Below are 22,558 nucleotides of genomic sequence, written 5' to 3'. Positions count from 1 at the left end.
GCCTCCTCCCCACCTGGGATCCTCCCCACCTGGGCCTCCCCACCTGGGATCCTCCCCTCCTGGGCCTCCCCTCCTGGGCCTCCTCCCCACCTGGGATCCTCCCCACCTGGGCCTCCCCACCTGGGATCCTCCCCTCCTGGGCCTCCCCTCCTGGGCCTCCTCCCCACCTGGGATCCTCCCCACCTGGGCCTCCCCACCTGGGATCCTCCCCACCTGGGCCTCCCCACCTGGGATCCTCCCCACCTGGGCCTCCCCTCCTGGGCCTCCTACCCACCTGGGATCCTCCCCACCTGGGATCCTCCCCTCCTGGGCCTCCCCTCCTGGGCCTCCCCCTGGCCTGGGCCTCCCGCCTGGGCCTCCTCCCCACCTGGGATCCTCCCCACCTGGGCCTCCCCTCCTGGGCCTCCTCCCCACCTGGGATCCTCCCCACCTGGGATCCTCCCCTCCTGGGCCTCCCCTCCTGGGCCTCCCCCTGGCCTGGGCCTCCCGCCTGGGCCTCCTCCCCACCTGGGATCCTCCCCGCAGGGTGCCGCCCCTTCTGTGGCCCCACTACCTGCAGGTGCTTAGTGAGGACCCCAGCCCACCCCGAGGCCGACCCCTGGGCGCCGCCTGGTGTCTGGAACCCGAATGAGAAACTACATTCCTATGGGTACAAGCAAGAAAAAGGGGGTTTGAAGCGGGAGGTGCTGCCCTCTGCTGGCCCCTGGGCCCAGCCATGGCCGACGTCCCCCTCCCCTGGCGCAGACGCTGCCCTGTGGGTTCAGAAGCTGCTGCCGCCCCTCCTGGCTCCAGCTTAACTGTCCCAGGTGCTTCCATAACGAGGTGTTAAGCTCAGGGTTTCAGGGACGCCCGGGGGCTCGCGGCTGGGGGTCGGCCTTCAGCGTGACCCCGGGGTCCTGGGATCGAGTCCCACGTCGGGCTCCCTGCCTGGAGCCTGCTTCTCCCTCTGCCTGGGTCTCGGCCTCTCTCTGGGTCTCATGAATAAGTAAATAAAATCTTTTTTAAAAGAGAAATTGTTATTTAAAAAAAATACAATTGCAGGTAAGCACCAAGACACAACGGATGAAATCGTATTTATTTACGTATTTGAGAGAGGCCCCCTCGCCGGGAGCAGGGGAAGGGGCGGAGGGAAGCCCAGCAGCCCCCCTCCGAGCGCAGGGCCTGGGGGGCTGTGCACGTGCGACCCATGGCCTGAGCGGAAACCGAGACGCGCGCACTGACACGACGGGGCCACCCGGGCACCCCGAGTTTTAAGGCCAAGTGCCAAGTCACCCTAAGACGAATTTCGAGGGGGATCTTTAAGAACTGGTTTCTGGCCGCCTCAGCCAGATGAAGGGTATTTTTTTTTAAGTCCTAACATGGAGAGAAAGGAGGATTTGGGGGGAGGCACAGTAGGGATAGGAGGAAGGAGAAAGGGGCCCCCGCCTTAGAGCAGGCCTAGCGGGCGCCCAGGGGTCACCCCAAGAGCCGAGTACGGAGCCTCTGGAGTTGAGGGCAGAGGGGCCTGGAGGAGCCGAGGAGCCCGGCCCGTCCGCCCGGCCAGGAAACTCTGCTCTGGGCCGTGGGAGAGGAGCAAGCGAGCCCCGCGCGCCCCTCGGACGCTGCCCTGTGGGGCTTCCTCAAGGGACTAGAGGACCCTGACGGCTGGGGAAAGGGGGTCACGTTCCTCGAGTCGGGGAGCCAGCGGAGGACGGGGCAGAGGCCCCAGAGGACATAGAGGGGAGGAGCTGGGACCCTGCCCGCCGGGGGAGGGCGACGCTGCCCATCAGCCCCCGGCGCCCCGGCCCCTCCCCGGCGCAGCTCACTGTGGGGGACGGGCAGGCCTGGGGGGCGAAGGAGGAGGGGGGACCGGACACACAGGTGGTCGACCCAGCCCCCGGCCCCCAGCCCCCCGGCCCGGGCCTCGGCCGCTCCCACTGAAGCAGGGCCCACAGGCGGCGGTGACGGCAGACGGTGGCCAGTCTTCATTCGGGGGCGGCCAGGTTGTCCCTGCTCCCGCGCAAGGCTCAATGCCTGTCTCTTACTTGACAGCGAGCAAAATCCTTAGGATTCTTCCCTGGTTTGGGGGCGCCCGGGGGGCTCAGCGGGTGAGCAACCGCCTTCGGCCCAGGGCGTGACCCCAGGGTCCCAGGATTGAGTCCCACGTCGGGCTCCCCGCGTGGAGCCTGCTTCTCCCTCTGCCTGGGTCTCGGCCTCTCTGTGTGTCTCATGAATAAATAAATAAAATCTTAAAAAAAAAAAAAAGAGTCTTCCCTGATTTTTTACACACAAGGGCAAGGGGAAAAGTCAGCCCCACTGAGCAGCCCAATAAAGTATCGCTGCCCTTCTTCCCTGCTTCACCCCCTGGGCCCTTCACCCCTCACTCTCCAGGAAGAGCCCCCCAGGCCTCTTGAGAGCCAGGCCAGCCCCTCCCAGAGATGCTGAGCCCTTCCCCCCAGGGAGACGGGGAGACGGGGAGAGGCAGGGCCCCGCGCAGCGCTCGGGGTGAGGCTGTCCCCCTGCCCCCCGGGGCTCTCGCTGCCCGGCTCCTGGCGTCTCCAGAACCCTCGCGTGCACCCAGAACCTCAGGTGCGGCCTTGTCTGGAGATGGGGTCTTGGCGGACGTGCTTGGTTGCAGCTCTTGAGATGAAAGCGTCCTGGATTTCGGGGGGAGCCCCGAAGCAAGGAGAGGACGGGCCAGAGAGAGGCACCGGCCCCGCGCCAGGAGCCCCCGGGGCCACCAGCACTGGGAGAGGCCAGGAGGGGGTCCTCCCTAGAGCCCTGCCGGCCCCTGGATCCCAGGCCCCGGCTCCAGGACCGCGGCCCAAGTCCCCGCTGCTCGAAGCCGCCCAGTCGGAGGCACCCTGTTCCCCGGCGTGTGGGCCCCGGCCTGGGAAGACGGGAGGACGGCTGGCTGTGACCTTGAAATGACGCCCCCCCGCCCTCCCCTGTGAGCTGCCCAGGGGGAAGCCCAGGCACCTGCCCCCACCTCCGCCAGCGCCAGCCACCCCCCCACCCCCACCCCACCCCCACACACACACACACACACACCCCGGATCGTCCAGAGCCCAGGCCCTTCCCTCCCAGGCCTGCTGACCTGCCTCCTCCTGCTCCGCGGCTGCAGAATTTTCCATCACATCGGCAAGTCCAAGTCATTAGGTTCAATCATTAACAGGGCGGGTGCTAATTAGCGGGTGGAGGGGGTGATGAGTTGCTGATCAGGCGAGGCGCCTCCCGGGGGTGCCCACCCCTAATCCTGAAGGCTCGGACCTCCCGGTGCCTTCATCCCTGCTTCGCCCAGAGTCAACGAGGAAACGTTTCAAGGGATGAGCCCCGGCTACCCCCGCCCATTCCTCGAGCGCCCAGTGGGTGCCAGGCCGGAGCTCAACATCCTGGGGACTCCACCCTGGGGACATCGCCCGGTCCCCTCCAGGCCTGTGACATCAGGGATGCCTGGCTTTACAGCAGGGAGAGCGGAGCCTCAAAGAGGCCAGTTCTGCCCAAGGTCACGGGGCTTCGTGCCCCGGGGACACTGCCCAGAGGCCTGGTGATGCGGAAGGAGCCCCCTGCCTGTGCCCCACTGTGGGGGGGGGTTGAGGGTCAATGACCGAAGGGTTCAAATGCGTCCCAAGAGGCCCTCGGGCCCGAGCCTGCTTCAGGCTCAGCCGCTGCTCTGCCAAAGCCACCACATCGGGCTCGTCGGGAGCCGGGCTAGCTTGGGTTCCAGGCCTCGGAAGAGCCGCTTCCTCTCTCTGGCCTCAGTTTCCCCTCTCCAGCTCCCAGAGCATGGGCCACGCTGCAAGTCCCACCCCCCCCCCACCCGCTACCCGGTTGCAGCTCAAGAAGACACAGAGCACTTTGCAAATGAGCAGCCCCTGTGTTTGAGTCACCAGCTCTGGCTCGGTCCCCAAGAGTGCCAGCTGCAGGGGGGCGTACCCAAGCCTGGCACACTGGCAGCGACGGGCTTTTCACAGCCAAGCCGGGCGCAGTGCAGGCAGGCGGGGCCTCCCAGCTGCCCCCTGAGCACCACCCCCCTCGGTGCTGCGGCCCAGCTCGCGGACAGGTGTCCCCGGTGGGCGTCGGAGGCCCGGGGGCAGGGTGCCCACACCTCGGCTGCAGGCCCAGCCCTGCCGCGCAGCTGCTCCCTCCTCCTCAGGACTCCCAGGCGTTTCCAGAAGAGCAGAGCCACTTCGAGGGACAGGCTTTCCTGCTCCCTGAGGATTTTCCAAGCACAGCCCCCAGCCCCAAGCCCGCTCAAGGAGCCTCCAGAAGCATTCGAAGAGCTACAGCAAACTGGTGTGAACATATGGCTCCCCGGGGGGGTCCACCTGGGTTGGGGGGTGCTCCTTCGCCCACGAACCAGCCCCCCGCCTCACGGCCCCAGAGCCCCAGGGAGGAGGGTGCACCCAGCAGGCCTCGGCTCGCCCACGGCCGTCGCGTCGGAGGGAGAGGCCAGGCCGAGGCCCAGGTCCCTGCCTCTGGCTGCAGCCCTGGGTCCAGACGTCCCAGCCTGTGGCCGCGGCCGCTCTAACTCAGGATGGCAACGTTCCTAAAAGGGTTTATTTCTTCATGAGAGACCAGAGAGGGAGGCAGAGACGCAGGCAGCGGGAGAAGCAAGCTCCATGCAGGGAGCCCCACGCGGGACTCGAACCCGGGACCCCGGGGTCAAGGCACATGCTCCACCGCGGAGCCTCCAGGGGCCCCGGGATGACAACATCTGAGAATAGGAAGAAACCCACACAGTCACCTGGCCCCCCTCCCGTCAGGGATGAGAAAACAGCCGGGCGTGTGTCTGGGGGTCGGGAGGAGCGACTGCCCCACCGCGGAGGCCCAGAGACGTGGCGCAGAGGGAGGAACTGACGTGTAACCCCCCAAATGCCCCAAGTGCCCGGCCCAGCCTGGGCTACAGGACCCCCAGGCCTGAGAAGTAAAGCAAGATCCTAGTCCGTGCGTCCGTCCCGGGGGTGTGGGGTCGCTGGGGGTGAGGGGGACATGAACCAAAGCAGACCGTGCTGAGGGCCAGGAGCAGCCCACGAACCCGGAGCAGGCCCGCCCAGCCCAGGGGCGCACCTGCCCGCACCTGCCTGCCCCGCCGGGAAGGGACGCGGCCCCGGCCCAGGCCCCCACCCGCCCACCCGCCCGCAGCTGCACAGGCTCCCACCCCGCAGGCTCAGGCACGGGTGCAGGTGGAGCCAGGACGCCCTTGCAGGCCCGCTGTGCCCCACCGGCACCCCTCCCCGCCCTGCCCCCACAGCACCCAGCGGGCTCCTCCCTCCCTGCGCCCTCCTCCTCGCCTCCACCCCAGCACCGGCTGCTCGGGGCCCTCCTCCCACACGGCCCCCAGCAGCCGCCTCCCCTCCTCGCCGCCCCAAGAACTGGAGCTCGAGGAGGCAACACGACGGTGGCCGAGGACTCCGGGGGGATCCCCGTGGCCAGAGCAAAGTCTGGGGGGAAGGGAGTGTGAAGGGGGCAGGCACGGGGGGGGGGGGGTGCCTCCCCGCGGGACCAGGCAGGAAGCAGGGCCGCTGCGGGCTGCTCGAGGCTCTCCCGGGCGCCAAAGCCCGACCGCAGGCGATGCTCAACCCTCTCGGGCCGGACTCTTCTCCCATTTTGCAAATGAGGAAACTGAGGCTCGGGGACGGGATTCTGTGGTCCCAGAGTCCCTGGTTCAAGTTCCAGGGTCCTGGTGGAATGGGGCCAGGCAGGGCCGAGTCCCTGTGTCCGGGACACTGTGGACTCCGACCTCTGGGAGCGGAGCAAGTGCCTGCGAGCTGACGGGCCGTGCTCCCCACCCCGTCCTTACCCTCCAGGCCTGGGGTCTTCGCTCCCCCTCGTCCACCACCACTTCCAGCTGAGAGAGGAAGGGACAGGGCACCCCCCGCAGCCCCGCCCCGCCCACGGAGGAACCCGCAGAGCATCCGCGGGGGGACGAGTGGATTGGGTGGCGACACGGGCGCAGGTTCAAGTGCAGACGCAGGTGTGTGTGCGTGTGTAAAGGAGCACGATGTGGCCACAGAAAACGAGGGGATCCTACAACAGGGATGGGCCTTGGAAGCAGCGCGCTACGTGACGTGAATCCCGCCATGACCTCACCACACGCGGACTCTAGAACAAAAATTAAAAGAAATAAAAAAACAAAACAAAAATCAAAGTCCTGGAGAAGGAGGTCAGCTTTGGGGCGATCGGAGGCAGGAGGAGGGGCAGCGGGGAATGGAGGACGGTGGCCAAGAGGTACAGCCCGCAGGTGTAGGGAGGAAGGGGCCGGGCTGTAGGGCGCGGACCACAGCTGTGCGGGTGGGGGGGGGAGCTGGAAACGGAGTGACTCCTGAGTCCTTACACAAAGAGAAAAATTTTCCCCTTTTCTCTCCTTTTTTCCTTTTTTTTTTTATGGTTACCTATGTGAGACGGACGCCGGCTGCACCTGTTGTGGTGACCGCGCCACGATAGACCTCAGTCATCGTGTGAGCTGGGGTCTGTGCCTCCAACGTACACAGTGACGGACATCACGGATTTTTCATTAAAACCAGGGTGGGGGGATCTCTGGGTGGCGCAGCGGTTTGGCGCCTCCCTTTGGCCCAGGGCGCGATCCTGGAGACCCGGGATCAAGTCCCACGTCGGGCTCCCGGTGCATGGAGCCTGCTTCTCCCTCTGCCTGTGTCTCTGCCTCTCTCTCTCTCTCTATCATAAATAAATTAAAAAATTAAAAAAAAAACCAGGGTGGGGGGAGCTTGTAAGAGGATTGCTGGGGTCCCAGGGCACTGACCGGCAGCAGGAGGGGTCGGTCCCAGGGGCCAGGGACCCGCAGGGCCCACGTGGCTGCAGAGCAGGCCTGGCTCGACGCAGGAGCCCAGGCCTGCCCCAGGAGACTGCGGTGCCCCGGGCTGGGGAGGGCCCAAGGTTATTTTGGGAGGTAAAGGGAAGGGGGGGTGACCTCCAGGTCAGGGGAGGGTTCCCCGAGAGCGGAGGCGGCCACGAGCTGAGGCTGCCCCCCCCTCCGGGTCACGGTCGCGGGGGTCACAGGGCCCCGAAGTCACAGTAACCTGCGGGGAACCTGCCGGTGCTGCACTTGCGCGCCCCTCCCGCCCCTGCCTCCCCGGGTTCCTCCCCCAGGGGTGCACCCCCCCCCCGGGGCCGGCCCCTCCCGCCCCAGGCCCTGCGCGGTGCCCACCGGTCCTGCCACGCCCCGCTGGCCTCATCCCTCCTCGCTGGTCCTGAGCCCGCCTGGGCCCCGCCAGGCCGGGAAGTTCCCCCGCGAGTCTGACCTGCGAGTCTGACCTCGGGACCCGCCCCCCGCAGTGCACCTGGAAACCGCGCACCTGCGCCCCCCCCCCGCCTCTCCCCTGCGCACCCCCGCCTCTCCCCTGCGCACCCCCCGCCTCTCCCCTGCGCACCCCCACGGCTGAGCCGCAGAGCCCAGCCTCGCGGGCCCCGCCCCGGGTCCTCCCGACGCGGCCCCGCCCGCGCACCCCGGCCGGGACTCTGGGCCCGGGACCCCGGGGACCCCGAGCCCTCCGGACCCCGAGCCCTCCGGACCCCGAGCCCTCCGCCGCCCGCCGCCCGCTGGGCTTTCACCTCCGCTCCAGCGTCGCCGCCTCCACCTCCAGGGACGGTCCCCCCGCGGGCAGCCCCCCCCCCGCCCCGCCCCGCCCCGCCCCGGGAGGCGCCGCTCTACGCCCCGCGGGGGGGCTCCCTCCGCCTTGGCCCCCAGGACCTGCCCCCGCCCGGGGAGCTCCCGCCCGCCCCACCTGCACCCCACCTGCCCCACCTGCACCCCACCTGCCCCACCCGCACCCGCACTCCGCCCGCACCCCCACCTGCACGCACCCCGCCCTGCACGCACCCCGTGTGCACCCCCACCCGCACCTCCGCCTCCACCCCTGCCCGCACCCCTGCCCCACCTGCACGCACCCCCGCACCCCGTCCGCACCCCCGCCCCGCCCCGCCCCGCCCGGAGCTCGGGGACCCCTGGCGCCGCCCCTCCCGCAGCCCGCGGCGCGGCCACGACGGGGTTAAGGCTCGGGCTGGGGGCGGGGCGGGGCGGGGAGGGGCGGGAGGGGAGGGGCGGGGGGCGGGGCGGAGCCGCCGGGCGGCCGCCGAGGCCCCGGGGCCGGAGCCGGGAGCACCGAGCCGGCAGCCGGGAGCCGAGCGCGCAGGGCCGGGGCCGGGGCCGAGCGGAGCGGAGAGGGAGCGCCCGAGCCCCCGAGCCCCCGAGCCCCCGAGCCCCCGAGCCCCCGAGCCCCCGAGCCCCCGAGCCCGCCATGGAGCCCGACAGCAGCCCGCGGAAGATCCAGTTCACGGTCCCGCTGCTGGAGCCGCACCTTGACCCCGAGGCGGCCGAGCAGGTGCGGGGCGGGCGGGGCGCGGGGACCGGGCTGCGGGCGCCCAGAAGCCTGGCTGCCCCGTGGGACCCCAGCCCCCGCCCCCCGTCCCCCTCCCCCTCCCCCAGCCCCCTCCCCCGGTGGGACCCCAGCCCCTCCCCCAGCCCCTCCCCCAGCCCCTCCTCCAGCCCCCTCCCACCAGCTCCCCTCCCCCCGCCCCCAGCCCCCTCTCCTGGTGGGACCCCCAACCCCCTCCCCCAGCCCCCTCCCCCCAGCCCCCTCCCCCCCCCGTCCTGCACCCCCCCAGGCGACCCCGCCGGAGTTCCCGAGCTGGGGGGGGGCTCCCGAGGCCCCGGCAGCCTCGCGGGAGGGGCCTGGGGCCGAGGCCGGGACGCAGGCAGGGGTGCAGGCAGGGGTGCAGGCAGGGGTGCTGTTCCAGGACTAGAGCGGCCCCGGGGCCCCCGCCCGGTGAGAACCGGAGGAGCCCCCAGGGCGGGCCGGGGCGGGGGCGGGGGCGCTGGGTCTGCGGGCGAGGCCCCCCCCAAGCCCGCGCACGTGGGTCCCCGCTCCCAAGTCCTGCCCTCGGAGCCCCGGGGGGGGGGGGGGGGGCGGGCCCTGCGCGCAGCCTGGCGCCCGGGGGTGGGGGGTGGGAGTCCGAGGCCCTGGCCCGGCCCAGGCCTGCTCTATTTTTAGCTCGGAGCAGCCTGGCAGAGGCGGCGTGGATGAGTGTGAGCAAGCGTGTGTCTCAGGGAGAGGGAGCGTGCGAGGGTGACCCCCCGGGGCCACTACGACCGCCCGTTTGCCAAATATTTGCTCATTGCTCCATCTCTGTCCCCTGGCCCTGGCCATCCCGGTCCTAAGGAATCCCCGGGGGTCACCGGGTGGGTCCTGCCTCGCCCCCCAGCCGGCTGCCAGGGCTCTGGCCCGACCTCCCCCGGGAAAACCTCTGGGACCTCCTGGGGTGGGCCGGAGCTTGTGTCCTCCGCGTGGCCCCAGCTGTGGGGGGCATCAGGTCAGGCGTGAGGGAAGGGCGGGGACCACACTGTCCCTGGATGTCAGGGGCCTAAGTGTGGGAGGGGGTCGGAGCCTACACCTCCCTCCTCTCCCTGGCGGGGCCCCCTGTCCGGGCGCCGGGGGTGGCAGTAGGAGGGCCGAGGGGAGCCCTGGAGCTGGTGAGGATGAGGAGGGTGGAGAGCCGGAGCCCGGGGAGTGTCCCACCAGCGTCGGGGGCCAGGCCACTGTGCCCCACACCCCGAGGCAGGGCCCTGAGATGATCTCAGACCCCAAGAAAGGGCCCGTGGGTGTGCGGGGGAGCGGGCGGCCCCAGCCGAGGCGCCGGGAAGCACTGCCCTCCACCGGCGCGGGCGGGTCTCCCTGCCTGACACCTGCACCTGTTTGGTGCTGGAAAGGCAGGTGTCAGCGTGCGGGGGGAGGGAAGGCCTGCGGCTTCAGGGGGACACAGGGGGAGCCCGGCGGCAAAAAGAGAGCTGGGACTTCCGCCCGCTTTCCTCTAATCTTCCAAAACTGGTGTCCACTAGACACCTGCTCCCTCCGTCCGGCCTCCACCCTTCCTGCGGGGCCGCCCAGGGTTACCCATGCTAAGGGCTCCAGGCGTGGCCGGAGCCCCTGACCCAGACTGACCCGAGCGGGCAAAAGGGGTAGAAACCGTGGGTTAGTGGCACAGAATGGCAGGGCTGCCGGGGCACCCACGGCCGGGGGCGCGGTGGCAGATCAGGGCCAGGCCCCAGGTGCCCTCGAGCGCTGGGACGAGACCCCACTGCGAGGAAACCATGGGACCGTCCATTCGTTCCCTAGTAGTTCGGGTGCGGGGAGGTGCTCGAGGAAGGCGGCTGCACCCTGCCCCCCGCTGTGGGGACCCTGGGTGCCTAGGAGTCCCGTCCAGGGCTCGGAAACTGGTTAAGGAAGGGGTGTCGGACGGCTCCCGAGGCCCTCGCTGACACACGTGGGTCCTTCCCAGGCTCCCGCCTCCCCCACTGTCCCCCAGCCCGTCCCTGCGACTCCTCTACCGCCAGCACCCCGTCCACCCACAGCCACAAAGAGGAGCCCCCTCCTAGGGAGGGGTGGCCCTCATCCGCACGTGAAGCACACGCGCGCACCTGCTGGTGCCAGCGCATCTGCATCAGGACTGGCCACACGGGCCCACGGCTAATGTGGGGGGGGACATGCACACACGCGTGCGCGCACATTCAGGACCAGTACTGCCAGGGACCTTGGAATGTCACCCCAAACAGATGTCGCTCCAGAGAAAGCAATGACCCGGCCCAGCATACCCCCAGCATATGCGTCCCACTTCTCGGGGGACAGTCCCCCTCTCGGGGCAACACCGCGCCTCTACTGTGGCCGATGCCCACCTCCTGGGCACAGAGAAGGGTGGGCGTCTTACCCCACCCCCAGTCCTGGTGACACCACATCGTGGACACAGACACGTAGAAATTTGATCCCTCGGTGTCCTCAGCCTGCTGCTCTCAGCCCCGGGTCACGTGAGCTCCTTTCCCAGCCATGTGGCCCTCCGTCCCCTCTTCTGCCCTGGAGGGAACCGCAGGGACGCCGGCCCCACGGTCCCCTCACCGCCCAGCCCCGAAACCCTCCAGAGAAAGGGGAAAAGCCACATGTCCCAGGAGTCCTTGGACGGCCTTCAACAGCGGTCACCTTTGTGGGCAGCCTGGCAAAGGAACGCAGAGGCCCGGGACGCTCGGCCTTTGCGCCTCAAGTCCTTAGAACGGGACCCCGGAGCCGGGCGGGATGGGGCGGTCCCGCGGGGGCTCCTGCTGGTGGATTTACCACCCCGAGGATTCGCCCCGCCGCGCTTCCTGACCAACTGGAAGGGCAGTGAGTCCAAGGAGAGAGAGGACTTTGGGGAATGAGCCGGGGAAGGCAGCTTCACCCCTGCGCCTGCACCCTCACCCCTGCACCTTCACCCCTGCGCCTTCACACTTGCGGTCTCACCCTTGCGCCTTCACGCCTGCGCCTGCACCCTCACATCTGCACCTGCACCCCTGCACCTTCACCCCTGCACCCTCACATCTGCACCTTCACATCTACACCTGCACCCTCACATCTGCACCTGCACACCTGCACACCTGCACACCTGCAGCTTCATACCTGCACCTTCACACTTGCACCTTCACCCCTGCGCCTTCACACTTGCGGTCTCACCCCTGCACCTTCACGTCTGCACCTTCACATCTATACCTGCACCTGCATGCCTGCACCTTCACCCCTGCGCCTTCACCCCTGCACCTGCACCCCTGCGCCTTCACACCTGCCTTCCCCACGCGGCCCCCCGGGCAGCCGGGGCCTGAGGGGCGCTCTCCACAGATGCCAGGCCACAGACTGTTCAAGCCTATCTTGGGGGCGGGGGGCGGGAACACCGAGGGACGAAGCCTGTGCCCTCCTCCCAGGTGGTTTCTGACCACTGGTCGGGATGGACGGAAGGACAGCAGCCAGGGATCGATGCCTTAGAGCAGATGCAGCGCTGAGACGGAGAGCTGGGGACATGCAGGCGCAGAGAGGGGTCGGGTGGGGCCTTCAGGGGCCCCAGGGGAGAGGGATGGGCCCGAGCATCTCCGGCCCGGACGGTAGGGCCAGGGCAGGGGCATTTTCGAGGTGTGTCCAGCAGGAGCCTGGGTCCTGCCGCCCGGCGGCACCGGGCGGGGCTTCGATGCCTCCACGTGCGCTCGACCTCTTCCCTCAGATTCGGAGGCGCCGCCCCACCCCTGCCACCCTAGTGCTGACCAGTGACCAGTCCTCCCCAGGTAAGCCCGGGCTGGGCCGCTGAAGGCAGAGGGGCTGCGGGGCGGCTGGGGCCAGTGAGTGAGGAGGTGCGGGAGGGGTGCGGGAGGAGGGCGGGCCTGAGGGGCGGAGGCCAGCTCCTGAGCCCGGACGCAGGGGCCACATTGGCGGGACGGTCGCCTTTGCTCCGGAGAGATGGAGCCGTGCTGGGGGGACACACCTGGCTCCCGGGCCCCCAGGAGCCGAGCTGGTCCACTGAGTGCCGGTTGCTGCGGCAACAGCCTTCAGGTTGCTCCAGCAACTGCCATCCCCCCAGCCCCCCGGGGCAGTGACAGCTGTGAGGGGAGGGACGGCGGCCGTCAGCCAGCCTGCAGCCCTCCGGGAAGGGGAAGGTCGGGAGCACTCGGAGCAGCTGGCGTGGTCACCAGTGCACCCCGTGAGGTCTGAGGGGGACATGGTCTCGGGGAGCCTGACGGGACGGCGGGAGGCAGGTGCTGCTGCTAGTAAGTGAGCCTGCGGTTAGGACGCCCGAGTCCCAGCCTGCACCTGGCCACCCCGGCCTGCACCTGGCCACCCCCGGAGTGCACTCAGCCACCCTGGCCTGCACCTGACTACCCCCGACCTGCACCCGGCCACCCCGGCCTGCACTCGACCACCCCCGGCCTGCACCCAGCCACCCTGGCCTCCACCCAGCCACCCCTGGCACGCACCCGGCCACCCCCAGCCTGCACCTGGCCACCCCTGGAGTGCACTCAGCCACCCTGGCCTGCACCCAGCCACCCCTGGCATGTGCCCGACTCCCCCCGGCCTGCACCCAGCCACCGTGGCCTGCACCCGACCACCCCCGGCGTGCACCCGGCCACCCTGGCCTGCACCCTGCTGGATCCTCCCTGCCCAGGGCGAGCCTGCTCATCCTCTAGTGCCCCCTGCCCTGCAGGGTGGGCCCCTGACCCCCGACCCCGAGGAAGGGGGCAGTGCTGGGGAGGAGAAGGACTCCCGCGCACCTCAGAGGGAGGAGAGGGGCCAAGGGTCCTACTCAGGAACCTCCAGGTGTGAGGCCAGGACGGAGACACTGACCTCAGAGTCAAGGACAGGACCGCGTGCGGGCAGGGGCGGCCCTCAGGACCAGCCTCCCAGGGGCAGACGGGAGGCTCAGGGCTCGGGAAGGAGGCGATGGCCGAGGCTCCCCCTTGGGACGTCAGCCTCGGAGGGTCTCCCGTCCTCTTCACTTTCTGCCTTCCCTGTTCCCCCCAGAGGTAGATGAAGACCGGATCCCCAACCCGCTCCTCAAGGTGAGCTGCTCGCTGGCGCTCAGCCCAGCCCACAGCCTGTCGGGGATCATTCCCCAGACCCCCCAACCGGTGTGGCCTTTGGACCCCCGTCCTCTGCAGCCGCCTGCACGAGCATGAGGGGACGCGCCCTGTCCCCACACCCAGGCCCCTTGCTCAGCACCGCGGTGGGGCGGGGATGCTGGGAAGCCGGGAACCCACACACACCTTCTGAGGCCCACAACCCACCCCCAGCTCCAACCCAAGAGCCTGCAGGCACAGAAGGGGGGAGGGCTGGCCTACACCTGTGCCCTGTGTCCCTCACAGTCCACTCTGTCCATGTCTCCACGGCAACGGAAGAAGGTGACAAGGACCACACCCACGATGAAAGGTCAGCAGGACTTCCCGTCCCCTTGTCCCCCGCGTGCGGGGGGCTGAGCACTAGACCTACTGACCCCTTTGGAGGGAGTCCTCGGGAAGTCCTTCACCCTCCCTGTTGCCAGCCCTGCGGGTGCCAGCTCCGCCTCCCGGGGGCTGGGGGCCCAGGAGGACCCGCCTCACCTGCCGGGCAGGTAGGTGGCCTGGGGAGTGCACCCCACGCGGAGGGGACTCGGGGATTCCTCGGAGTCTAGCCAAGACGGGGATCCCAGCCCCTCGGGAAGATCCTTGTTCCTAAAGGCCCCGCCCACCCTCCCTCCCCACAAAGGAAAGATGCTTCGCTGTGTAGCCTCGGTTGCCCAGCGATGCCCCGCCCCAGCCCGGCCCCTGTCGCCAAGTGGCGGCCACGTCCCTCCCTCTGTGCCCCCAGAGCTCCAGATGATGGTGGAGCATCACCTGGGGCAACAGCAGCAGGGAGACGAGCCTGAGGGAGCCGCGGGGAGCTCGGGGCCCCGGGAGCCCTGCCCGCCTGGGATCCCAGACACGGAGGCGGCCTGCAGGCCGGGCGCGGGGAAGGCAGCAGGTACTGGGGGGGGAGCATGGGGGGGAGGCGGGATGGCGGGAGGGAGGGGGATGCAGGGGGGGGACATTGGGCGGAGGAGGGAGGGGGATGGGGGGCCGGTGTGTGGGGAGGGCCGTGGGGGGCTGGGGGGCCACAGCAGGAGGAGCAGCCTCACCTGCGTGGGGTCTGATGGCACAGAGCCGGCCAGGCCTAGGGCTGCGCAGGGCTGGAGGGCATGGCCTGGCCCCGCTCCGCCTGCCTTGCTGCCCGGGAAGGCTCGGGGCCTCAGCCTCGGGGCCTCGAGCGGCCTGAGGTGACAGCACACGATGGCCTGGCCTCGGGGTGTTGGTGACAGCGGGAGGAGGCGGGTGAGGGCCCAGCCACTGGGGCAGGCGCAGCACCGGACGGAGGGGAGTGATGCTCAGGGGCGTCCGCAGCCCTGCAGCCCCGCAGACCCCGCCACCCTGCAGACCCCGCAGCTTGGCAGCCCCCACAGGCCTGCAGGCCCCGCAGACCCCACAGACCCCACAGGCCCCGCAGCCCCTGCCACCCTGCAGCCCCCGCAGGCCCTGCAGCCCCCGCCACACTGCAGCCCCGCAGACCCCGCAGGCCCCGCAAACCCCACCACCCTGCAGACCCCGCAGGACCCACAGACCCCACAGGCCCCGCAAACCCCAGCACCCTGCAGACCCCGCAGCCCCCGCCACCCTGCAGACCCCGCAGGACCCACAGACCCCACAGGCCCTGCAAACCCCATCACCCTGCAGACCCCGCAGACCCCGCAGGCCCCGCAAACCCCACCACCCTGCAGACCCCGCAGGACCCGCAGACCCCACAGGCCCCGCAAACCCCAGCACCCTGCAGACCCCGCAGCCCCCGCCACCCTGCAGACCCCGCAGGACCCACAGACCCCACAGGCCCTGCAAACCCCATCACCCTGCAGACCCCGCAGACCCCGCAGGCCCCGCAAACCCCACCACCCTGCAGACCCCGCAGGACCCGCAGACCCCACAGGCCCCGCAAACCCCAGCACCCTGCAGACCCCGCAGACCCCGCCACCCTGCAGACCCCACAGCCCCTGCAGACCCCGCAGCCCCCACAGACCCTGCAGGCCCCACAGACCCCGGAGGCCCCGCAGCTCAGCAGGCCCCGCAGACCCCGCCACCCTGCAGACCCTGCAGCTTGGCAACCCCCACAGCCCTGCAGACCCCGCAGGCCCCGCAAACCCCACCACCCTGCAGACCCCGCAGGCCCCACAGGCCCCGCAGCCCCCGTGGGCCCGAGCCCGGAGCTCTCCGGGTTTCACAACGGGCGCCCAGGCTTTACCCACTGAGACACCCGCGGGCCCTGTCATCGGACTAGAAACGCCTCTGCGCGGAGCGAGGGGTCCCGTCCATGGGGAGAGCCTACACGTAGCCCGTATGGGGTCAGCTTTAGCCAAAGTGGACCCAAACTTTTTTAAAGTTGTTTTTTTTGTTTTTTTTTGTTTTTTTTTTTTTTTGCAAATTTAAGAATAGGGCCCTGTAGTGATGGTGGCGATGAGCGGGAACAGCCCGACTGTCCGACCGCCCCCAGCGGGGTCCGGGGCCACCGGGGCTCAGGGCGGGGGCCGAGCAGCCCCCTGCAGGCCTTCCCAGCACTGCCTTTGCCTCCCCAGGGCCTGCAGAACCCACGCGCGAAGCTCAGGAGAGGGGCAGGGAGAAGCCCGGCAGCGAGGAACCCACGGCCCATATACCACCACCGGCCTCCCTGGGAGCCAAGCCGGTGAGAGCCCCCGCCGGCCGCCCGGTGCTCAGGGGACAGGCTGCGTAGACAAGGGCAAGGGCTCAGACCTGGACTCGGGCTTAGGGGAACCGAGGGCCAGCTTCAGTCCCCGAAAAGCTCTTGTCCCGGGCAAGAAGACTTGGGGGTGTCAGGCACCCGGGCACAGAGGAGGGACCGAGCTGCAGGGGCAAGGATGAGGTCAGGCGGGTGTGAGGGCCTCCGCGGAAGGGGTAGGGTGCAGGCTGCAGGGTGCGTAGCAGTGGTGCCCGCAGCGGGGCTGGCGACGTGGCCCGGGGCTCCCCCCTGCTGGACACGTCGGGGCTCACCCCCCCCCCATCTCCGCCCCCGCCCCACAGCAGGTGTGACTCGGAAGGAGGCATCCTGCCATCGGCACTGCGGCTGGGAACGCACAGACACTGGATCTCTTTCTTATTCACTTTTGGGGAAAAAAACAAAAACAAAAAAAAACAAAAAAAAAACCTCTTGTTTTTAAAAAGTGATAAATTTGGTGTTAGGTCCTCGGCATTTTCCTTCTTTCCCAGCTTGGAGACTCCCTGCTCCGTCCCTTCGCACCCTGCCCTCCCTCAGCCCCGTCTCCTCGCCTCCTGCGCCAGGGAGGAGGAAAGAGGGAAGCTGGAGCCCTGGGGGGGGGGGCTCCCTGCAACCCGGCCCCGACCTGCAGTGGCAAGAGCAGGTGTGAGGACCCCCAGGGCACCGGGAAGGAAGGAAGGAAGGAAGGAAGGAGGGAGGGAGGGAGGGAGGGAGGGAGGGAGGAAGGAAGGAAGGAAGGAAGGAAGGAAGGAAGGAAGGAAGGAAGGAAGGAAGGAGGAAGGAGGGAGGGAGGGAGGGAGGGAGGGAGGGAGGGAGGGAGGGAGGGAGGAAGGAAGGAAGGAAGGAAGGAGGAAGGAAGGAAGGAAGGAAGGAAGGAAGGAAGGAAGGAAGGAAGGAAGGAAGGAAGGGCCTGGGTTCTCTTTTCTCTTCTCTCAGTTGAGGGAAAGATAAGCAGCCTCCGGCGGGGGGTGGGGGCTGCCCTGCAGCTGCCAGACTTGGGGGGACCCAGGTGGGTTCTGTGGGACTGGGCAGGGGGAGCTGCGCCCGGGCCCTCGCCGTGGCCGTGGCACCTGTCAGTGCCGCGGGGACCCTCCTTGCCCCGCCTCCGTGATTCCGCACTCCAGGCCGGGACCCCGTCCGGCTCCGAGGCCGCCACCACCCGGTAGCCCACCCGGGGTCCCACCTGGTAGCCAAGGTGGCCGAGAGCACCGTGGTTGGGAACACAGAGGCCCTTGCTGGGACTCAAGGACCCGGGACCCGCCGTGTCCCTCGTCCTGGACGACACCAGCCCAGGGGAAGACACTTTGCGGGGCAGCCAGGCCTCTCCTACCCGCTGCTTTGACTTTTCCGGGGCTGCAGTGGGGAGGGGAAGCGGGAGGCGAGGCTGGCCTTCCTCACAGAAGCAGCCCTGGGGGAGCAGGACGTGCCAGGTGCCGGGTGCTCCTCCGTGCCCCCGCCCGACCCCAGCTCTCCCCGCGGCCGCCCACCCTCGTGCGCAATAGGGACAGCACCGCAGCCGGGGTTTCTGGGCTTCAAGAGAGCGCGCGCCGGGCAGAAGCTCGGTGGGCCCCCACCCAGCAGACACGGTCACAGCCAGGCGGTCTCCCTTCTTTATTGATCTCTGGCTACAGCAGGGTTCCGGGAGACCGGGGCAGGGGTGAGTCACATGCGTCTCTGCCCCACTTGGGGTGGGGGCGGGGGGCAGGGTCGAGGAGACCGTGGATATGGTCACGCCACAGGGCCCACTGTACAAGTGCAGGGTGGTATGTACAGGAAGGGGGAGGGCGGCCGCCCGGACTGGGGCCTGTCCTGGGACGAGGCCGCTCCAGAGCCTGGGGAGACGCGGGGGCCCAGGCCTGGCGGGTCCCTCCCGTCTGCCCCGCTCGTCCCGGGGAGGGGCCAGAACAGGGGGAGCAATGCAGGATGCCCGGATCACAGCTCAGCCTCCCCGCACCCGGGCCCCACCGGCCGCCCCCTGCCTGTGCGCCTAAGACACACCCTGAGGGTGCTTGGCTGGGGAGACCTCAGAGCACTTTACAGACATTGGTCGGATGGGAGCCTCCTGGCGCCGGGGCGGACGGAGGGGGCAAAGGGCTCAGGACACCGGGCAGGCGACAAGCCCCAGGCCCCAGGCCAAGCCCAAGCTCTTGAGGACCCCAAAAGGCCTCCCTTCTTCCCCTGTCCACGCTTCAGATTGGGAGGGAAGGAAGATTAGGCTGGGCTGGGGCTGGGCTGGGGCGGGGAGGGGCAGCGTAGGGCTGGGGTAAAGACGACACCCGCGTTCCCAGGCCCCTCCGAGTCCCCCCTCTGCGCTCAGGGCTCTGACAACCCCCAGCTCCCTATCCTACTGCAGCCCCTCCCAGGGGAGGGAAAGGGGGACCCAGACCTGCCAGCTGAGATCTGGGGGGGGCTGAGGGGACCCCCAAAATGTATTGCTTAGAAACTTGGAGGCATAAAGGATGGGGGAGGGCCCAGGGGCTGGCGTCTCCGACCCTCCCCCCGGGCCCAGAGGCCTCCGAGGAGCTCCCCTCTCCCAGCCAGCCCTCAGGCCACGGGGCGGGGGGAGTCCGGGGGCGGGGGACGGGCACAGTGGCCACTGGGAGCCTGAAGTTCCCCAGTCTTGCTGCTGGGAAATTAAAGGGCGCCCCAGTGGGTGTCGGGTGGGGAGGGGCCCTCCCCCACCCCCACAGTCTCTGGCGTCCGGCCTTCGGGTGGGTCGTGCGTTCCTGGGCCTCCAGGCTCCCTTGGAGCAGATGGGGGAGCCGGTCCCGAGGGATGGTGCTGATGGCGTGGAACACGTGGGACTCGCTGAGGACCTGGGACAGGGGAGCGGCCTCGGTGCTCCCGTCTGTGCCTTCCCCAGCCTGACCCAGCGGCCCCCTCTCCAGGGCCCCCCACCCACCCACTCACCCCGTACAGTGGGGCAAACCCTGCCCGCGGGGGGCTGCGTGCACGTCCCGCCCTGCTGAGCCACGGTGTCCTGCGGCCCGGCTGGGCCTGCTCCCCTCTGCCCCCCTGCGCCCGCCCCCTCCCGCTGCACCCCACAGGCTCACCCGCCCAGCCCCGGGCTAGTCCAGGTTCCCGTTCTGGTTGTGCTCGTCCTCGGCCGGGGAGGGCAGGGCCTCCTCCTCACAGGGGGACAGTTCGTCGATGGACATCTGGTTGGTGACGCCTGCGCGGGGCCGTTTAGGAAGTTGCGCCCAGACCGCGAAGCACTGATCCCCAGAAGCCCAGGGGTACGAGGAGCGACGCAGGGGCCCCTGTGCCTCCCCCGCCTTCAAGATGAGCCACCTCCGAGCCCACTCAGGCCGTCCCCCCCTTGTGAAAACTCGCACGCAAAGGAAGAGCTTTCTCGACCGAGGCCCCAGGTCACCCACATCTCCCGGGACCCCACTGGAGGCCGCAGCTTGTATGGGGTCCGTGGGCCGCGGGGCTCGGCCGTTCCTAGCTCGTCTCCCGTCCCCCGTCTAGAACAGTCCGGGCCAGTCAGCCAGCAGGTCTGTCCTGTGATCTTAAGTCCGATCAGCCCCGTTCCCCCCTCTGGGAGCCAAGGGCGGCTCCAGGGCTTGGAGGGAAAGGACGCGAGCGCCGCCGCACAGCCCCCTCCGCCCCCCGCCCGGCCAGCGGCACCCACCACTTGCCGCCCGCTCCTTCCACTTCTGCTTGTTCTCCTGAATGTACTTGGTCCAGGTGGAGCGGAAGCGGACCACGTCAGGGTTGGGGTCTCCCACCTCCACGTCCAGGGAAGGCTGGCGCCACTGGAAACTACAGCAGGCCCCCGGCCGCTCGGAAGAGCCCTCCCAGCCCTCGGAGTCAAGGGGCCGGGGGGAGGCCGGGGGGCTCCTGTCCCCTCTCCCTCTGCCGGGAGCCCCTGGACCCTCCACTTCGCCCCCTCCCCTCCATCCCTCCCCCCTACTAGAAGGAAAATAAAAACAAGATGAGCAGAAAGGCAAGAGAGACAGAGCCGTGGGAGCAACAGAACTCGGGGGGCGGGGGGGGCTGTCCGGCCAGCCCTGTGGGTGACGTGGGCAGAGAGGCCTGCTCTCCGCGAGTCCCTGTCCCGTCCCCAGAACCCGGACTGCCTGCCCCAGCCCCCCTCACCTGGGCTGGTTCTTAGACTTGGAGTCGTCATCCACCAGGGGCTGGACGCTCTTCTCGGCCACGTCGGTCAACACAGAGAACGTGGGCTCCACGATGAAGTCAATGAACCCTGCAGGGCAGCGGGGACACGGTGGCGAGGTCCCCCCCGCACGGTGGCAGGCCAAGCGCGGCGACCCGGCCTGGGAAGTTCCCGCGGGGCAGCCTCCGAGCTGAGCCCTGGGACCCCGCGTGTGCACCCCCGGCCGCCACCCGGGACCCCTGGCCCTAGCGCGGGCCCACTCCGCAGGGAGGCCGGCCCTGAGGGTGGCCACGCGGGGAGCCTCCTCGCCCTGCCCGGCGCTCTCCTCCCGCGACAAGGGACACTCACCAATCTGCGACTGTGCCACCAGAGTGGAAGTGCGGTCACACAGCGGAGAGAAGGGCAGGCCCAGCTCGGCCTCCTTGTCGCCCTGGGGAGGAGCCGGGCGGGGAAGCTGGAGGGGGTGCCTCCGACTACCAGGCCAGGCCGGGGTGCAGCGCAGGGAGCTGGGGGTGCTGGGGAGAGGGGGAGCCTCGGGGCCTCCCACCTGGAAACGGAGGCGGGCAAGCGGGGCGCCACTAGGGCCCGGGCACAGGAGAGGGGCCTGTGGCCCCAGGGGTTGGGGATCCGGTGGGAAGGCCTGCAAACGGGGGGGACCTGCAGGGCTGGGGCAGGGGGGCCGGGGCAGGGGGCTGCGTGGCTACCTGGCGGAAGAACTCCTCCATGAGCGCCTTGGTCCAGCGGCTGTGCACCGCCCACTGCTTGGTCGGGTGACTGATGTCGGCCGCGTGCAGCAGCAGGGACAGGGCCTTGGGCTTGTCGATCCTGGGCGGGGCGGGAGGTCACGCGGGGACACGCGAGCTTCAGGGCAGGGAGCCCCGCATGGTGCCGCACCCTCCGCCGCGCGCCCTCGGCTGCCTGCAGGGCCCTTCTAGCAGCCTTGGGCAACGGGCATGCGCTCACGCACCCAGGCACACGTGTACACGCACACACAGGTACATGCACACGCATGCACGCACACAGGTACACACAGGTGCACGCACACACAGGTACATGCACGCACACAGGTGCACGCACACACAGGTACATGCACGCACACAGGTACACACAGGTGCACGCACACACAGGTACACACGTACACACACGCAGATGCGTGCACACAAAAGTACATGCACGCACACGCACAGAGGCACACGTACACAAGTACTCACACATGCACGCACACACACAGGTATGAGCACGCATGCATGCATACAAGTACGCACCCAGGTACACGCACACACGTACATGCACACACACAGGTACACACACAGATACGCACACACACAAGTACATGCACGCATACGCACACAGGTACACGCACACACGTACACAAGTACACATGCATGCACACGCAGGTATGAGCACGCATGCATCCATGCAAGTACGCACCCAGGTACCTGCGCACAGGTACATGCATGCAGACGTGTGCACACACAGGTACACACAAGCAGATACGCACACACAGGTACATGCACACACGTACACACGCACACACGTACACACACGCAGACATGCACGCACATGGGTACACACAAGCAGATGCACACACAGGTACACGCATGCAGACGCACGCACAGGTACACGCACACAGGTACACGCATGCAGACGCACGCACAGGTACACGCACACAGGTACACGCATGCAGACGCACGCACAGATACACGTGCACAGGTACACAGGTACACACTGGTACACGCGCACAGGTATACGCACAGATACGCACATGCACACAAGTACATGCACGCACACGTACACGCACACATGTACACAAGTACTCACGCATGCACGCACACACACGCAGGTACGAGCACACATGCATGCGCACAGGTATGCACATTGGTACACGCACACGCATGCAGATACCCACATGTGCACACACACAGGTAACCTGCATAGGTACACGCACGCATGCACACACAGGTACACACACACAGACACGTGCCTGCACACAAGTACATGCACGCACACAGGTATGAGCACGCATGCATGCACACACATGTGCACAGGTACACGTACACAGACACGTGCACACACAGGTGCATGCACGCACACACACAAGTACGGGCACACACTGGTACACGCAGATATGCACACACACGGGTACACACGTGCACGCACACACACATGTACATACAGGAAGCAGCCCAAGTTCTTAGAACCAGAGGGCATGGGTTCGAATCCCCGTGTACCTATCAGAGCAAGTCACTTAAAATTTCCTATTCCACCCTCCTTAGTCCTAACTGGAGATAGTAACAGAACTGACCACACAGGGTTGTTCTGAAAATTCAATGACACACAACACACAAGCATTTACTAGCGTGTC

General features: G+C 68.4%; 2 protein-coding genes and 1 long non-coding RNA gene across 9 annotated transcripts in view; 1 reads left to right on the top strand and 2 right to left on the bottom strand.

The window, feature by feature from the left end:
- Positions 1-1,051: 1,051 nt before the first annotated feature.
- Positions 1,052-6,653, bottom strand: LOC129517197 (uncharacterized). Its single transcript, XR_008665970.1, has 4 exons — positions 6,375-6,653; positions 5,783-6,084; positions 3,077-3,162; positions 1,052-2,869 (listed from the first exon to the last, which is right to left on the bottom strand). It is a non-coding gene; the product is annotated as an uncharacterized LOC129517197 (long non-coding RNA).
- Positions 6,654-8,068: 1,415 nt separating this feature from the next.
- PPP1R1A (protein phosphatase 1 regulatory inhibitor subunit 1A) lies at positions 8,069-16,540 on the top strand. 3 transcript variants are annotated; one of them, XM_055337232.1, is made up of 8 exons: positions 8,069-8,321; positions 12,013-12,073; positions 12,332-12,553; positions 13,305-13,342; positions 13,646-13,709; positions 14,127-14,279; positions 15,916-16,022; positions 16,382-16,540. In XM_055337232.1, the coding sequence occupies exons 1-8, from the start codon at positions 8,238-8,240 to the stop codon at positions 16,385-16,387; spliced, it is 735 nt and encodes a 244-aa protein (XP_055193207.1). In that variant the 5' UTR covers positions 8,069-8,237; the 3' UTR covers positions 16,388-16,540. The 3 variants fall into 3 exon arrangements, with proteins under 3 accessions (XP_055193207.1, XP_055193206.1, XP_055193208.1); XM_055337231.1 differs by having other exon boundaries at positions 16,379-16,540; XM_055337233.1 differs by lacking the exon at positions 12,332-12,553 and having other exon boundaries at positions 8,077-8,321; positions 16,379-16,540.
- Positions 16,541-17,139: 599 nt separating this feature from the next.
- Positions 17,140-22,558, bottom strand: part of PDE1B (phosphodiesterase 1B) — a 28,992-nt gene continuing 23,573 nt past the window's right edge. For 2 of the 5 annotated variants that reach the window (XM_055337215.1, XM_055337216.1), the window contains exons 10-15: positions 20,898-21,018; positions 20,542-20,623; positions 20,175-20,283; positions 19,708-19,838; positions 19,127-19,245; positions 17,545-18,889 (exon numbers count right to left, since the gene is read on the bottom strand). In XM_055337215.1, coding sequence (XP_055193190.1) covers positions 19,142-19,245; positions 19,708-19,838; positions 20,175-20,283; positions 20,542-20,623; positions 20,898-21,018 — 547 coding nt within the window. In that variant the 3' untranslated portion in view covers positions 17,545-18,889; positions 19,127-19,141. Of the gene's footprint in view, positions 18,890-19,126; positions 19,246-19,707; positions 19,839-20,174; positions 20,284-20,541; positions 20,624-20,897; positions 21,019-22,558 lie in introns of all 5 variants that reach the window. The other 3 variants (XM_055337213.1, XM_055337212.1, XM_055337214.1) reach the window with 3 other exon arrangements.

Source organism: Nyctereutes procyonoides, unplaced genomic scaffold (assembly GCF_905146905.1).
Source record: "Nyctereutes procyonoides isolate TBG_1078 unplaced genomic scaffold, NYPRO_anot_genome, whole genome shotgun sequence".
Classification (NCBI taxonomy): domain Eukaryota; kingdom Metazoa; phylum Chordata; class Mammalia; order Carnivora; family Canidae; genus Nyctereutes; species Nyctereutes procyonoides.
The sequence above is the reverse complement of the archived record's forward strand: the minus strand, read 5'-3'. Positions and strand labels throughout refer to the sequence as shown.